The following is an 18439-nucleotide window of genomic DNA, read 5'->3' on the forward strand; positions in this document are numbered from 1 at the left end:
TTTGATTGCCAAGGTTTTCTCCACATTGGAGAAAAAAACTGGTGGGTCTACATTTGTCAAATCCTGATTACGCTTTCTACATGTAGGTTCATAGTTTACAATCTTAATTCTTGAAGAAATACCAAAATCTATTGTTGAAATCTCAGAACTAAATTGATACAACAGATGCATTGTACAGAAGTTGGGCTTGCTTCAGAGAATGGGGATGTCTTTCAAAACACGTGGGTAGATGTCACCACAGGTAAAAAGGTGGAATTCTCTGCAATCGCCGATAATGTCCAGTACATGCTCTTGAGATAGGTGCTGTGTGGCATGGCATTTTGAGCAGGGTTGACATGTGACCATGCTGAGGCAGCAGCTTGGAATGGCCTCCCCTATAGCACCAAGAGCTATCACCATCAATGCCTGTTTTATTCCTCACCATCATGTTAAGAAAATAAGTCTGTAAGCACTATCAGAAGTAATTTCCAAAAAATAGGGATTTCTAGATTCCTATGGATGGTTTCAAAAATCAAGTCAGAATGCTTTGGATAAAAATTGGTAAGACAGGGAATGAGGCAAGAGGCTAACGGGAGTGGGCTGAGTGTGAGCAAAATACATCATATACATGGACAGAATGTTAGATAAAACCCATGATTATGCATAGTTATTATGATAATAAAAACCTGAAAAATGCCTTTGGTTAATGGGAGTTCTCTGCTCATAAATACTATTGTATTGTTTTGTCTTTATTGAAGTGATTCAGTGCATGCCTCTAACAGCGCCTGACTTGGGAACCATTGAATGCAGTCACCCCCTGGCCAACTTCAGTTTTACTTCTGCTTGTAGCTTCAACTGCTTAGAAGAAACTGATTTAATTGGAGAGAAGACAACTGTTTGTGGATCATCTGGCATCTGGTCCAGTCCTATTCCAATATGTCAAAGTGAGTAATTTTCCCCAGAAATACGGAAGACTTAAAGATGGAGCCGAGTGACCAGCAGAAGATGGGAAAGCTATACCAACCTTTTAAATTTCATTTTCCATAGTACATGTGGCATAAAAATAAATTTATATGCATTAATGTAACATAAAATACTTTACTTGACTATGGTAGCGCACGCCTTTAATCCCAGCACTCGGGAGGCAGAGGCAGGCGGATCTCTGTGAGCTCGAGGCCAGCCTGGTCTCCATAGTGAATCCAGGCCAGCTAGGGCTACAGGGAGACCCTGTCTCAAAAAGACCAAAAAAATAAATAAATACTTGACTATTCTTGTCCCCTCTTTTAATGATAACTATTTTCTCTTTTCAATCTCAACTTTTCTCTTACTTTTAAAATCTAAACCCATTGTCTGCAAACTTATTTTTTACTCATTTTTTCCATTCCACTTCAATCTGATTTCTCTGTTAGCACTTCAATGACAACCTAATTCCCAATATAGTGGATAGTTCTCCACTATCCTAAGCTGACTTTCCCCAAATTCATCTATGCATAAGAAGGACCATGTCTTCCTCATCTTTGTGTATAGACCCCCATGACAGAGTTTGTTAAAAAGTACTAAAAATAATCGTGTGTTAAATTGTCATGGGAAATAACAGCTATCATTGTCTGCCTCTGATATCATCTGCATGGAAGACAGAAGTGGTAGGACCTGAAGAAGCTGTCAGAGAAGCTGATCTCAGTGTAGTTAGAATAGAAATAGGGGAGCAAAGAGGTGGTAGAGAGGACATTACAGTGCGACCCCATATCCCAGGATTATCAAGCACATTTTCTTTTAAGGCTGGCTCCTTTCCATTTCCTCATCTTCAGCAAATCAACAAGTATCAATATGTAAAAGTTAATTCCTTTGCCTGGAAGCATCAGGAAATAGATTCTTTCATATTAATACTTTTTCAATAAAAGCCTGTAAATAAACTTATACTCACAAAGGGATAAGTAGATTTAACTTACTTGGAAGGAAGTGAAGGGAAGTGGTACATTATTCAATAGACCAGTGCAGGTCCCGGGCATATAAATATTTTTGCACACCTGTTTTAAAGTAATGTGGTAATAGCTTCCCTTGATTGACAAGCTACCCACTTCAGATAATTGACTTCTTTTCCTTGAGTAATATACTAAGCTTTATAGCTCTTCTCTGTGTTTGGAGATCAGCCATTAAACAAGATCAGGAACAAAACAATGATTTCTATTTCTTGTAAATATATTTTTAGATACATCCCAGGAATTTTATGAATCACAAGTTTAGGGACCATGATTCCACAGGCATTAAGCTAGAGGATGGTCCCATTTACCACCAGTGCAGACTCATTGTGGGCATTCCTATGCTAGTTCCCTCACCTGTCACAAGTATTGTCAAGTGAATTATTATTTGGGGATAACAGGAGAAAAATGTCAAATGCAGTGAGCTGAACTAAAGAAATAATGTTTGTGGTCTCATGCTATGTGCCTTACTGACTTCTCTTTCAGAAACAAGCAGAAATTTCTCAATGATCAAGGAAGGCAACTATAACCCCCTCTTCATTCCTGTGGCTGTCATGGTGACTGCCTTCTCTGGTCTGGCATTTATCATTTGGCTGGCAAGGCGGTTAAAAAAAGGTAGGTGTGTTCAATGACATTAAAATAAAGCAGTTTTAAAGTGAGGAAAAGAGAAAGTCCACAGGAAATTAAGTAAAAAAAAGTTAACTGAAGCAGGTGCCCAGTTCTATGTTTTGTAGACATCTGTCCCTGGAGATATGTGAGTCAGCCTGATGCACATCTTCATTTAAAAGAACCAGCTGATGTTTTTCATTAGGCAGACCTCTTCATGGCACTGTGCTGGGATGATCTTGATTAGATGAGACGTCTTATTGGCTCTTTGGTCCTATTTCTTTAAAGGCGGTAGGGTGGGGTGGGGGGATCATCACCATCTTCTATAAGCCTGTGTACCTTTGATTTCAGTTGTACAATTTCATTTGGAAGTGAATCTAATATCATCTAAAGTTTTCAAATACCTGACCTCTTCAAGAGTCACATACCTGTCTGACTCTTGACATGTGGGTGTTGCATTGCCCTTGGGAGAAATCCTTGCAGAGTTTCCCTCTATTCATTGAGACCACAGTTGTAACCAAATGTGCCCCACATACTTTCTCCCAATCAGGGACTTTAGGGGAAAAGGGGAAAGAGGATGACTTCCTTGAAAAGTTACTGTCTGCTGTCTAAGTAGGAGGTAGAATACAAGCAGAGACGAACACAGCACTCTTCCCTTTCCTCCTTTGCTCCCTCCTGAATGTGCCTGTGCCTTAAGGTGTGATCAATTTATGAGCCACAGGCTCACAATCTGCAGGAGCCTTTGGGTGTGCATTGCCACACTGACCCAAAGTCATCTTGCAGATCTATTCAAAACTGTAAAAAATCATACACCTTCATAGCTTTTAAGATCTCTTGGTTTTGGTAGTTGTACACATGAGCCCACAGTGCTTGTGACAGCATGCACAAGCCCATGCCAGACAAAAACCTAGCATTGGTGGGGGAGGTGGGCCAGATGCCCCAGTCCTAGCAGAGGAACTGCTGACAATTGGTAGCTGCTGGGAGAGGGAGAGTTAATTTTCTTTAAGGGTGTGATGCCTGGTAGATTGACTAGGCTCCAGGGAATAGACCCACACCCAAGAGCATTTGGAGAGCACAATTTAGACTTACTAGGCCTCTGAAAAAGAAAAATAATAATAGAGGACAAGAGGTTTGAGTGGTGATGGGGTAGAGCCTCAATATGATGAAAATACATTGTATGAAATTCTCAAAGACTCAATAAAAATATTTTTTATAACAGAAAAAAACATATCCCTGTTTTAAGGTCAGGGACTGTGGATGACCTTAACACAATTACTGACTTCTCATTTCTACTTTCCTGTCATGTGAGTTGATGAATTTTAAAAATTTTCTTTCCATAAATTAGTTAGTATGTATTTTGGTGCCCAACCCCTGTACACTAACGACAGCAGGAATATTATTTGCTATTATCTATTAATCTTACACTAGGATTTGAACTTTTACCCAAATTTAAAAATAGAAAATGATAGATTAGTTTTCAGATAAATCCAGAATGACCACAAAGGGAATGTTATGTGCAGTGCTACTAACAATAACCTGTTAGCGCTGAACAGTTAAACTGTCTCCTTTCCTGCTGATAGAAATTCCACAGAATCCTACCATCACACTGAACTATACTAAGGTACTAACTCAAAATAAATAATGCCATTTTCCTCTTACCATTGATTATCTTTTCACTGAGACTTCAAAACCTTACTCCAACTGTCCTTTCATTCTCCTGCCATGGGTAGGAAACAGAGCAGTCATAACACACTGCACCATGAATAAGGTGGCTATTAGTGCAATACCTTTATGTTAGTACTCTTTATAAAAAAAGGTAATAACTCCCATGATTGTAGATGCAAAAGAGTAGAATCAAAGTGACATGTATTTCGTGGGGAGCTAGCTGGATACAGCTATGGTATAAGCCGCAGGTTGTTTTTAAAATTTTAACCTTGGAGTCATTTCTGTACAAGATCTCTAACTGATAACTTTAAAACTGCATGCCCTTGCTGTGGGAATCTGAGTGGGGCAAACAGGAAACAGATAACGGCACTTAGGCTAGTAACAGTTATGCCACCAAAGAGAACAGAAGCCCCAAAAGATCATTTACTCTGGAGGGAAGCTCAAGCAACTAAATGCCATGTTTAAGTAGCCGTCACTTGTGAAATATCTACCCATCTCTCCAACTTTCAAGTGAATGACTTTGTCCTCCAAAAATTTTGGTTGTTAGTTGGCTCTTTATAACACGAGCAATATTTTCTTTCTTTCTTTCTTTCTTTCTTTCTTTCTTTCTTTCTTTCTTTCTTTCTTTCTTTCTTTCTTTCTTTCTTTTCTTTTCTGTAGAGATGCTATTAGAATTGATAGCTAGGACCCCAAGTTAAAATCCTAGAGATTAAATAGATACATTTCTAAGAATAACAATGAAAACTATCAGATCTGTATCTGTACAATATTCTTCTATACATTTCATAGTTCTACTGGGTTAATCAAGTAGGAAAGGGGAAGGTGACAGTTCAGAGAATGAGGGCCAAGAAGGTTGGCCAAACCTTCTGCTGTCAGACGGATCCTCTGAACCTGATGCAACGATGGCCTTTGCCCAGTCTTGGTGTCTAGATTTCAGCTCCCTTCTTCTGGTACAGGGATAAGAGAGGAGTCCACAAGTACTGTGTTTCTAGCTTCTTCGATCTCTAAGACAATGATATTTTTAGGCCAAATCTCTAAATTCCCTCATTAGCAGCAGCCAAATTCAGAATCACACTTCCATCTAAGATATAAGCCCTAAACAGCACTTGTCTTCAGAGTCATAAGACCGTGTTTTTTCCTTGGTTGGAAGAATTTTCCACCTGACCCAACATAGGGTTAGTACAGTTCGTGAAACTGAATATCTCTTAATTCCCTTTCCTTCAAAAAGAAACTTCCTCAGTTTGACTTGATTTTTGCTTATTTACTTGTTTTCATTGTTCCTAAAAGGAAAAAAGAGAACTTGAGCTCCTTGCTTGGTATGTTTGGTCCATATCATCTGCAAACTAAAATTTGAAAGAAAAGATTTGAAACAGTAATTTCTAGCACTTTAAAATATTAAAACAGTAATTAAGTACAACAGGCCTTGGCCTAAATATTTTAAATACATTTTAATTAACCCCCAAAGGAAGATGCTTACAAAGGACAAGACAAGCAGCTATTCAGAGACATTACACTGCAGGTGGAAAAACAGAGTCTTCATCTTCATGAGATGACTCTAGGCACCAGCTTGTGACCACTGAAATACATCAAACCCATCCCCTGTTGAGTGATTCTTCTTTCTCAGAGTGGTTTCTTGTTTTACTTTTGCTTTGTTTTCCAGTAGACCTCAATTCTGCACCTTACTAAGTAATCAACATTTATATTCTGCTTTGTTCAAAAAGAGTGTGTTATAGTCCATAAAACATACTTTGTATAGTATTTCAAAATTATCTGAAGAGTAGGAAAAAAGAAAGCCAAAATGGAGGAAATGAAAATAAGTTGGACCCACAATTTAAGTTAGGACACAAGCATATGTGTCACGAAGTCCTATATACTTGCTAGAAGAAAATCTGAGAATCTTGAGATCTAGCCTGTGTCTCCATGTAGCCAGCCAAAAAAGGAGGCACAAACATTTGTGATATAGGAATTAAATGACTATATATACAATAAATGAAAATGCATTAGTTACTCTGATGAGGCTATACCATTCCTATCAATTCCTACTAAGGAGACCAGAGTAGAATTTTCTGCTGGGCTCATATAAGAGAAGCAAGAGAAATAATGATGCATACACATACAGTGTTAGCACCTAAGTCCTCCAGGGAGGAGCCTGCTGACAGGGTGAGATGTGGCATGAGCTTGCAAATGAGAGCATTGGGCCTGACCAGCAGGAATTCAGCCTAGATATCTGAGTCTGTGAGCAGTACAGCGGGTGAATGGAGCCCCAAGAAACCCCTGCATTGTGCCTGTTCTGCCTGAGTATCAACCGAATGCTCACCAGTACCTCAAATCCATAGACTCATAGATGGGTGCCCATCTAGCAAATGCACAATATACATCTAAAGACATTTATAGGGGCAGGCATATACCTTTCTTAAAAAATAAAAATTGTCTACTTTTTGCTAATGTCATTTTTCTCTTCTCTTTTCTATTTTTAGGAAAGAAATCTCAGAAAAGGTAAGTTTTATCAGTGAAGAGTTTCCTTATCTGTTGATCCCTTCTCTATTTTCCTTAAGATGCTTTCTGTTGTAGAAATAGACCCAAAGTGGTCTTTTACATAGGGTCTCATCCAAATGATGTTTCCAGATAAAGTGATGGAGCACTGGCCTCCCTTAAAATTTTTTGTTTTTTGAAGTCAGAGGCATCAAATGGATGAATGTACAAATATAACTCTAGTAAGAAAGGAGAGTTCATATAAAGGGAATGTGGTCTCTGAATTTTCTTTGAGGGTTTGGCCTATGCTATTATGTTTCTTCCTGCCTTGGCTGAACATACATGACTAATGTGTACTAACTGAAAAACATTCAATTCAACAAGCATTTACAACAACTAATGTGTCTGTAAGGAGAAGGAAAGTCCCCCCAAGGCACAGGACCTCGGTGCCTAACACAAAGGGTAAATGATTACTACTCTAATAAGCACTGACCTTCAGAAATATGAAAAAGGTGCAGAGCATAGATTCTACCCATGGCTTTTGCAAAGAGGTCCCCCCAATACACACCAACTTGTCCTCAGTTCTTTCATTAAAGCCATAAAGTAGAATACTGAGAAAAGGTGCAGATGTGTAGAAGTGTCCGGCCCATCTGGCAAAAGTGAAGAAAATGAGGATGAGACAAGGTGGCCAGAGAGACAGAAGAAGGATGAGGAATAGCTGTGAGTCACAGATGCTAAGGAAATAGTCAGGTGGAAATAGTCTCAAATGCAGCCAGAAGAAGCAGCAGGTTTCCACTGGGTCCAGGAGGGACATCAGTGGGAAGACCATTTGCCGTGCTGAAATCTAGACAGAAGTTAGGTGGGAAAAGGCTGAGGGTTATTTAGCAGGAGGCAGAGCACAAACTGCTCTTCAAAAGGTTTCACTATACAGAAGAGGGGAGTGTGGGATGGGTACACAGGGTGGAGGGCTTTTAATTATACTTTTTATTTTGTCTCCTCATTAATTGCATTGATGGGGGTCCTACTTACAAAAGGGTCTCCTTGGGGCAGCTGGCCCCCTTATCTCTGTGGTAGGAAACCCATGGGATATAAAGATTTCTTTCATGCTCTCACTCATTGAGTAGAAGTCTTTTGGTACACACTTATCTAACCAGCTGTTCTCTGGCCCCAGGGACCACCTGCTTTAATTGCTACTGCAAGGAAATAGCTCAGTTACTTCCTGGAGGAACAGGAGGAGATGCTGACTGGAAAAAATATTAGCATTAAGTTATTTACCAACTGCCTATTAAGTTTAACAGTTTGTTGGTTTTCTTTACACGAATCAATTAATAGTTTGTTGAACATTTTCATATTGGAACAATGCTAAGCTTAAGAAATAAGCCTTTTCCTCTAACCCCAGGGAAGTTGTTGTTTAATTGGGGAGTTAAGACAAGAATATAAAACAATCAGAAAAATACAAGGTAGAAATGGTAATATGAATTTTGTATTTATGTAAAAGAAAAATCATTGGTCTTGGTGATCACAGAAAAATATTATAAAGAAGGTAAAACCTGGGTTGCTTTTCGGACAAATAGGATTTAAAGTTTTAGAGAGAATAAGGAAAGAAAGGAAATCCAGAGGATGAAAATAACATAAACAATGATATGATAAATATTCATAAAAGCAAGTTGAAGGGCTGGTGTGTAGCATTGCCTGGAGTCCGTAGCTTACTGAGAAGCTGTGCAGTAGAAGTTGAAAGAAAGATTGCACCACACCAGCGGGTGCCTTGAATGCTTCTCTAGGTGGTTAAGAAAAGCCTAGAGATTGCTTGGCCGCCTTGGGACCCGACCCAAGGATAATGCCCTTAGTGCTTCTAGCACTCAGGGTCCTTGACCTTCAGTTTGGAGTTGTCCCAGAGGCCCTCCTCTTCCATTAATGTGAATTTTTTTCACACTAAATCATTGTGTGATGGCACTGAGGAAGGGTGGGGTAGAAGATGTAGGGTGTGTCTCTAGAAGAAACCAAAGGTAGAATGAACACTGTCACACTGAACACTGTGAATTTTTTTCCACCTTCAGTTGACTCTCACAGTTCTTTGTGCCCATTCCTGTTAGTGTTTGGCTGTTGAATGAATGACTCCTTGGGCATTTGTGGTTTTGATTCTTGCTGGTTATTTTGATTCTTCTGCAAACTGGCTCTGTTTATCACCTCATTTGGTTACTAGTTCTAAATTCTACCTGGGTAAGAGCTACACCCAAATACACAGGAAGAGATGATGCCAACCTCAGTGGAGGGTACATGTGAGATTCTGCTTTCAGAAACATTTTTATCTCTCTGCTGGCAAGCACATTTGCACCTGCCGAACTGTGGTTTGCCCTGACAATTCATCACGAGACCAGAGCCTCAGAATCTGGTTCTCCTTTTGAAAGGTGCTAAGACATGTCAAATGTGGTTCTCCTCCACCCTTTCCAAGAATGAGACAGTTGTAACAGAAAACAGTGGTGTCTATTTCGTGAAACTAAATTTGCTGCCATCTCTGTAAATCATATTCTACCAGAATCTGGCACTTAGAACTAATACCATCCTCTCATGACTTTTGATTTACTCTGATTACACTTGCCATTTGAGCACATCATCTTCTACCTTGCCCCATTTCCACTGTTCAAAATCAACATGCAATGTCCTTCCAGCACGTTAGCTGTGAAGTCAAGGATGGAACTGCAGAAATGTCTTGAACTTTACTGGGGAACTTCTTAAAGAATCAGAACATCAGGCTCCAACCAGACCTACTAAATCAGAGTTTGCATTTAAAATATTAATGGGGGAGCTGGAGAAATTGTTCCACTATTAAGTGAGGACCAGGGTTCGGTTTCCAGCACCCATGTTAGATGGCTCACAACTGCGTGGAACTCCAGCTGCAGAGGATCTGACACCCTTTTCTGGACTTCACAGGTTCCTGCACTTATTCATGTGTGTATGTATACACACACACACACACACACACACACACGATTAAAACAATCTTTAAAAAATAAAATATTAACTTTGAGGTGGAAGTGCATAAGAGGGTGATGTATCGTACTCTAGGGTTCTTGTCCCCATTTGCTTAAATATATTCTGCTCCTGTCCAAAATTTCCAGCTGAAATAATTTCTTTGCTCCTCTTCACAACCTCAGTGGCTGTTTACATTTGTTACTAACACTTCAGGGTTTGCAAATCTTCCTTGCTTCTTTCTCACCTTTAGAGAATGTTTTTATGTACTACTAACACTTTTATTTTTAAAGCTCTTTAATTTGACTGAAGAGATGGCTCTTTGATTAAGTGCACTGGCTGCTCTTGCAGAGAACCCAGGTTCAATTCCCAGCACCCACATGGTGGCTAACAACCATTTGTAACTCCAATTCTAGGGGAATCCAATGTCCTCTTCTGACTCTGTGGGCATTGCACAACATGGGTGCACTTACACACATGCATGCATAAAATAAAAACAATAAATAAAATAATTTTTAAAAAGCACCTTAATTTGGGGCTGGAGAGATGGCTCAGTGGTTAAGAACACTGGTTGTTCTTGCAGAGGACCTGGATTAGAGTCCCAGCACCCATGAGCCATCCTTAACTCCAGTTCCAGGGAATCCGAAGCCATCTTCTGACCTCCGTGGCATTGCACGACACAGGTGCGGCAGGCAATACATGCGTACATATATAATAATAATAATAATAATAATAATAATATCTCCTTAATTTAATTTGTAATCTGTTGCTTTTTTTTCAGGATGGATGATCCATACTAATTCATCATTTTTAAAATGAAATTCATGCGCTACCAAAAAGTCATTGGGAATTACTTCAAATCCTCCCATGAAGAGTCTTGCACAATGGCATCCCTCCATCAAGAATGAAGAATATTTCCTTCAGTGGATCTGGAAGGATTTCTATGTGATCAATGACTCCTTCTACTCCCTCCCATTTTTCCCTTATTCATCCCCTTAATCCCAGCCCACAGTTATTGTTTATATAGCTCAGTATTTTCTTTTCTTTTCTGTGGAGGAACAAATAAGACCATTAAGGCAAAGGGTTACTGTGGAATATAAAGATGCCTGGCTTTGCTCTTTCCTAACTCATATTTCCAGTTTCAAGTCAATATTGTACTTGATGACAGACACAGTTAAAGGTTGATACATATAGAATTGAAAACTCAGTTTCCTTGCATATAATTCATAAACTATGATAAAAATTGATGAAATTATTGTTTTCCAACTCCAGAGAATTAGTTCAAGTTGGAAAAGTCCTATTTGCCCTGCAGTCCCACCGTCTGCATGTGGAAGCCATCGGAGCTGATCATTATTCTGCTTCCCCGTCTCCTCTTCTTAACTGACTGCCTTCCACACATAGCATCTCATAAGCACCAAATGAACAAAAGTGGAGAAAAATAGCCTGCATTGGTTTTTGGTTTTGAGTTTTCCTTCTGTTGTTATTTGAACCATGTAGATCCTTGAAGTCCACACTTGTCTTAGGACCACTGATTGTTAATGAACACCACTACTGTCATGCTGGCTGGGGGTGAGATCTCTTTGATGATGTGAAGAAGAGTTAAAATAGAAACATTCCTGGGCTCATGCTGAAAGGCTGTCCCTTTCTTTTTACCCCATCCCTGTTTTTAGCTACTTAGAGTCTATCCTTTAAGATCCATGCAGCTATCTCCAACCCTCACCAGTTTCTCTAAAACTAGCTCTTTAACTAGCCTATGGCTAGCTCATTTTCCATGCTTCCCAACTGTAAGTCCACAACATGTTGCATTTAAATATAGCCTGATTTTTTAAAAAAATGTTACTGAGTCTGTCATTTATAAGTCAGAATGTGTTTTCTCTTAGATAAGGCTGTATCCTCCTTAAAGGAAGAGATTTTGCTAGACCCCTGGAGAGCCTAGTTCATGGCTTGGCATTTGGCAAGTGAATAAAATAAATTCAAATAGAAGTTGAAATAGAAAGAGTATACAGTGCAGTGATAATGCAAGGTTCAGCAAACGATCTGCCCGTGGTATGCGATGGTCCGGGCAGACGGTCACTTAATGTCTAGGCCTGACTTCTTGTGAGAAAATGGGACCATGTTAGAAACTGGTTGGAAATATCTCCTGTTTCATGGCCAATATTGCTTTCATACAAATTTTCATGTCTTGTGGGAATATTTTTATTGTTACGGTTATGTTTCCTGTTCTTAAAGTCATTTCAGGTCTATAAACAGCAAGAGCTATGACTAAAGGCCCTTTTTCCTGTGGGTCTACTAGATTGTGTTACCATATTCAAGTGGATTAGGGTGCATTCTGTGGAGTTATGTGGTGCACAGTCTGAACAGACTCACAAAATAGGCTTGCAGCCTTGCCTGAAATGCTTATTTGGTTAAGACATCAGGACCAAGGAGCCCAAAAAGAGACTTTATGTTGGGGATAATGCACACAGATTTCAAAATATAGTCTTATACCTGCTGCTAGTTAATGCATTCTAGACATAATAGGGAAATTACACTAGTGAAATATCCATAGTATGGTAGTCTAACAAGATCTGCATAATGACAAAACCAGTTGACATGCCAAGGTGGATGGGGGAAATTTCATGGGGTCTCACCTCTAGATGGAGAGCTACAAGCAATCAATGAATGTTGAAGGAGGGAGAATCAGTTTTTCTCCAGGGTCTAGCTCCCTGAGAGGTTATCTAATCCCAAGTGGGTATCCCTAAGCAAAGGTATACAGGAGCATCACTAAATGGACTCTCTCTCTCTCTCTCTCTCTCTCTCTCTCTCTCTGTCATATATACATATATATGATATATGCATGTATATGTAACAATAACAATCAAAGAAGAGGACAAGATGGGGGCTGGATAGATGGCTCAGCAGTTAAGACTGCTCTTGCAGAGGACCTGGGTTTGAATCCTAACACCTACATGGTAGCTAACAACCATCTGTAACTCCAGTTCCAGGAGATCCAATGCCCTCTTCTGCTCTCCAAAGGAATTACATGACATGAGTGCACTGAAATACATGCAGACATAACATTCATACACATAAAATAAAAATAAGTAAGTTTTAAAATTTCTTTTAAAAAGAAGAGTATCATGGGTATTTTGATTGGCATTGCATTGAATCTATAGATTGCTTTTGGCAAGACGGTTATTTTCACAATATTGATTCTATCAATCCATGAACATGGTACGTCTTTCCATTTCCTAGTGTCTTCCTCTATCTATTTCTTTAAAGATTTGAAATTTTCATTGTAGAGCTCTTTAATGTATTTGCTTAGGTTTATTCTTAAATATTTTTTTGAGGTTATTGTGAATGGGAAGGTTTCCTTGAATGCTTTTTCTGATTGCTTGTTATTAATATATAGAAAGGCTACTGATTTTTCTAGGTTGATTTTGTAACTTGACACTTTATTTACAGTATTAACCATTTCTAACAGTTTTCTGGTAGAATTTTTTGGGATCTCATGTATAATATCATATCATCTGCAAATAGTGATAATTTGACTTCTTTTTCTAATTAGTACTCCTTTAATGTCCTTCTCTTGTATTATTGCTGTTGCAAGAATTTCAAGCTCTGTATCGAAAAAGAATAGAGATAGTGGACAGCCCTGTCTGGTTCCTGATTTTAATGGATTTAATCCATTTAGAATGATGTTTGCTGTGGGTCTGTTGTACATACTTTTAATTATGTTGAGGTATGTTCCCTCCAGACCAATTCCTTCTAGGACTTTTAACATGCATGAATGTTGGATTTTGTCAAAGGCCTTTTCTGCATCTATTGAGATGACCATGTAGTTTTTGAGTCCATTTATATGTTTTATTACATTTACTGATTTACATATCTTGAACCATCCCTGCATCTCTGAAATAAAGCTGACTCAATTGTGGTGGATGATCTTTTTAATGTGTGTCGTATGTGATTTGTAAGTATTCTGTTGAATATGTTTGCATCTATGTTTATTAATGACATGGGCCTATAGTTTTCTTTTTTTGTTGTATCATTACCTGGTTTCAATATTAGAGTGATACTAGCTTCATAGAATTGGTTTGTGAGTTCTCCCTCTGTTTCTATCTTTTTGAATAATTTAAGCTGTATTGGTTGTAGATCTTCCTTGAATGTCTGTGAATCCATCTGGACCTGAGCTTTTTTTTAGTTTGGGGGTTTTATAATATGAAATTTGCAGGTAAGTTGATGGAACTAGAGAGTATTATACTAAGTGAAGTAACACAAATGCAGAAAAGCAAGAGACAGTGACACATGTTCTCCCTCATTTGTGGATTGTAACACCAATCCCTTATATGTGAGTATATATCCTGATGTAACACCAGGAACCAGGAAAATGGAAAGGATACACGGAGGTAAAGGAAAGGAAAGAACCCGAAAGTGGGGGTTAGAAGGGAACAGATGTCACCAGGGGGGTGGTGGGGAAAGTGGGAGTGTTCAGCTGGGAGGGGAAGAGAGAGGGATACGCAGGGGGTTATGGTGTGGGAGTGGAGGGAACTCAGGAGGGGGGAATGGTGGGAGGTGGGTGTTATTAGGGGAGGGTGGGGATAATGGGGGTGCTGGGACTGGAAAGGGAGGAGGGAGATTGGATGGGAGGGAGAAAGAGTAGAGATGAATGGATCTTGGGGGGCTAGGGAACACAGAGGGAAATGTGATACCCCCCCCCGAGAAATGCATATACAGTGTCTGAACATCAGTGAATATGTATACCCGGAGGTTGTATGGCAAGGAGCATAGTGCCGGACAGGAGAGACTTCCCTCTGAGTGGTTGGTGAGAGTGGTCCAAGAATTTCCCAAAATAACACAGGCTATTGCCAGAGCTTTTAGTTAACGCCCAGAACTAGAAGTTAAGTCCCTACTGCTGAAGACAGGGCATACTTTGGATACAGGACTTGGAGCATTGGAGCAGGAACTGACCTGGAAGACTGAAGTTAAGCCTTCATAATGCTAGATGATAATATACAAAATGTGAAAGGAGAAAATCAATCAATGGTCCAAGGCAATCCTAAAGCCTAAGAACCAAAAATGCCTGGCATAGCAAACTACCTCTGTTGGTGCAGCAGTGTCACTGTTATCTGTGGGGTAATCAATAGCTATCTAATTGGACTTAAAGCTCTCTCAATAGGAGTGAACTCATGGGTGGCACTGTAAACACAAATACACATGGCTGGAGAGGTCATAGATCTTAGAGAAAACCCTATTTGTCCTATCTTTAGACAAATGAAATTTCTTACCATATGCTAAATGTCAATCCTTATATTTATAGACAAGCTCATCAAAGAAGCTTCTTTTTGCAACAGATGGAGGTTACTGTAGAATCCTACAACTGGTCAGACACAGAGAATATGTGTCTGAGAGATGGCCAGTCCTAGATGACATATCTACAGTTGAATCTCTACACCCAAGGCTATGGAACATAGTGGAACGAGGGGTAGAGAGAAAACTAGTGCATCCCTCAGCTCTTACCAGTGAAACTTCCTTATACAACAGAGTGGTAGAGTGCTATGCACACAGACGGCCACAACTGGCCAAGTTTTAAAAAAATAGGAGACTGAAGAGTGTGTCACTGGATAGGACTCATATTAAACCTCACCCACCCACAGCTCAGGGACCATTGCAGAAGAGGGGGCAGACAGATTGTAAGAGCCAGGGATGGTTCATGAACATAAGGAAGTAGAGGCTTCCAGGTCACTGGAAGCTTGCACATGTGAACTTGTGGCAATGGTGGCATTGAGCACAGGACCCATGTCTGCTCAATTAGATGAGGGTCCAGAGTGGAACAAGAGAAATGGGTGGTGGGTCAGCCCTAGAATGGGAACTGCTGGAGACTGATTACTACTGGGTGAGGGAGAGTAGACATTACTGATGATCTCTAGGTAGAATGACTAGACTTTAGTGGATGAATTTGCACTGAAGGACATCTGGGTATAAATGCTTGATGGTATAGGACTTAACATGTATGGCCAAATACATGAGGGCCAGTGAGGGGCTCGGCAGGGGCATAGATGGGGGAATTGATTTAAATTTGATTAAGAACTGTTGTATGAAATGTACAAAAGCTAATAATTTTTTTTAAAGAGGACAAGAAATTGAGAGGGAATGGCGGGGGGCATGGGAGTCATTGGAATTGGGAGAGATGGAAATAATGGAAATACAATACCCATGTATGAAATTCTCAAAAATAAAATTAAATAAATAAATTTGAAAATAAATAATCTTATATTCAAGACATAAGGTTAGTATGTGATCTTAAGAATTTCAACATAGTACATCCTTTAAATAAAGGCAGATGAAACAAATCTCTCTGAAGACCTTAGAATTAACCTTGAGACTTAGTTTATTTGCCTATAAAATAAGGAAGTCAACTTGTTTACCTCATAGGGTTAGTGTGTGATGTTGTGCCAAGTATGAAATTGCTTTGTGAACTGAAACTTAAAACTGTATTATTGCAAGAAATATTATCAGGGCCAAAAGTCACAAGGGCCAGAGTTTCTGCTCTCAGAGGGCAGAGGAAGGAAAACTGTAAGTTGAGCCAGTGTGCACTAAGACCATGACTATTTGACAAAGGGCAACAGAATTCAGACAAAATTAGATCCTGGATGAAGCTTAAGTAGAAACCTGGAGCAGAGTCAAATGTCTGAGACAAAGTTTTGAAATCAGAGATATCAGACAAACCATACTGACTTAAAAGCAGAGATGAAACTGTCATAGAACAGCTTTAATTCCACATAAAGCTTATGAAGCTTTTGCTATAGTTTCCAGAAAACTTTAAGACGAGAAGTACAGAATCATGAGAGTATTCTGGGAGGATTAATATATTTTAGGATTTTGGAGTGAAAAAAAAATGGAAGCAGGAGAAACAAGTGAGTGAAGTGTAATCATTCAGGCATGTAAATGATGGTGGCCAGGAAGGTTCCACTGTAAGGCATCCTGAGGCCTTTGTTCTCTGACTAGTTGTAGGGGGGTGTAGGGGAGGTGGGGGATAAAAGGGAGTGCACCTAAGCCTTTAGAAAGGAAAAACATAAAACAAAGAATCTTGTTAAATTTGGCTTATGCAAATGCTCTTTTTTCAAAGATCTTGTAGGAAAGTCCCTCCTTTGTTATTTTTCCTCTGAGTGAACTTATCTCCTTTATTCTAACACAGGATCAGGTCAAGGATATAACCAAAACGCCTATAAATTCACAAAGACAAGCAGAACACACAGGGAATGGGAAAAGCCCAGATCCAAAATCCTCTTTAAAATGTGGGTTTGAAACAATTCTGATCCCTTACAGGAAAACAAACCTAATTTATGAAGGTTCATGGATATAATTTTGATAGAGACACTGATGTATACTGGTTAGCCTGTGTCAGGGTGCTGAGAGGCCCACAATCTCCTGTGAGGTTGGTTTTCACATAGACTTAGTGCAAACAGGTAGCAAGCATGTTGGATGATGTTTTTGACCTACCCAAAGGTGCTTCTTCTGTATGGCACATTTTCTAAACATTCTGAACAAATTGGTTTCTCCTTAGGAAGCACAGATCTGCATCAAAGTTTTCCATCATTTTCTACTATGAGCACATTCACTGAAGTTTAAGAATTGTAGAGTAGTACTTATACTATATTAAACAATAAATAAGAGAAATATAGGAACTAGACATATGTTCAAGCTGTGCTCTGTGATTTTCAGGTTCATTTTCCTTTTTGCATAGAAAGGTCTTTGGGCACATGGTGGATGTGAAACAGCCACATCTCAACGGCTAGGCAGAAACTACAATTTTTTAAAAACCTTTTTTCCGATTTACTTCTTTTTATTTTTATGTGTATGAGTGTTTTACCTTCATGGATGCAAGATACCACATATGTACAATGTCCACAGAAGTCAGAAGAGAGTTGTGGATCCCCGGAACTGGAGTCTAGATGGTTTTCAGCCATCATGTGGGCACTGGTAACTGAAGCTGGGTCCTCTGCAAGAGCAGTAGGTGCTCTTAACTGCTGAGCAGCTGCTCCAATCCCACAAAACTGCAATTCTTGAGTAAGGTTTCTGACCATAGTCTATTACCGGAGATAATAATAAACAAATGCTTTACGGTTTATTTTTAAAGATTCTTTGCTCTGAGATTACTTATGACCTAGAGATTAGTAATCATGGCTTGTTCTTAAGCCCTCCAGGACTTTCCAGAGAGCAGCTTTGCGGATATCATGCTTTCCATGTCCAGAAGGTTGAAGTCATCTGAGAGTCACATGCAAGAATAAGCAAATTCAGGTCTTTATCTCTTACACTGAAATGAGAAAGGCAGAATCTAGGATTTCCTCTAGTTCTAATGTGTGTGTGTGTGTGTGTGTGTGTGTGTGTGTGTGTGTGTGTTTCACTGTGTAGTCCTGGCAGACATGGAAGTCACTACTTAGGCCAAGCTAGCTTCTAATTCAGAGATTTCCCTGCCTTGGCCTCTCCAGTGCTGAAATGAAAGTATACCCGACCATACCTGCGCTCTAATTTTTTTCCAGTCCTGGGGTTGAACCCAGGACATTGTACATGGCAGGCAAGTGCTGTACCATTGAGCTATGTCCCTAGCTCTCTGACTTAAAACTCGTTCTCGTGCTTTTGAAGATTAATATAAAATTGAGCAACATTGTGGTTTTGCTGTGTCATGTAATTTGAGCAAACTACTTAAGCCCTTTATGTCAGTATTCTTTTCATGAAAATGGTGTCCAAGATAGTACAATTTCACGTTAGTTGTAGGAATTAAATGAGCC

At 39.4% G+C, this 18439-nt stretch overlaps 1 protein-coding gene across 4 annotated transcripts in view; it reads left to right on the plus strand.

Moving 5' to 3' along the window:
- Positions 1 to 10874, plus strand: part of Sell (selectin L) — a 17394-nt gene extending 6520 nt beyond the window's left edge. For all 4 annotated transcript variants that reach the window (XM_029559526.1, XM_008824898.3, XM_029559525.1 and 1 more), the window contains 4 exons: positions 738 to 923; positions 2445 to 2573; positions 6707 to 6725; positions 10453 to 10874. In XM_029559526.1, coding sequence (XP_029415386.1) covers positions 738 to 923; positions 2445 to 2573; positions 6707 to 6725; positions 10453 to 10471 — 353 coding nt within the window. In that variant the 3' untranslated portion in view covers positions 10472 to 10874. The remainder of the gene's footprint in view (positions 1 to 737; positions 924 to 2444; positions 2574 to 6706; positions 6726 to 10452) is intronic.
- The last annotated feature ends 7565 nt before the right edge of the window (positions 10875 to 18439 follow it).

This window comes from Nannospalax galili, unplaced genomic scaffold (assembly GCF_000622305.1).
Source record: "Nannospalax galili isolate Female #2095 unplaced genomic scaffold, S.galili_v1.0 scaffold1189, whole genome shotgun sequence".
In the NCBI taxonomy this organism is placed as follows: Eukaryota; Metazoa; Chordata; class Mammalia; order Rodentia; family Spalacidae; genus Nannospalax; species Nannospalax galili.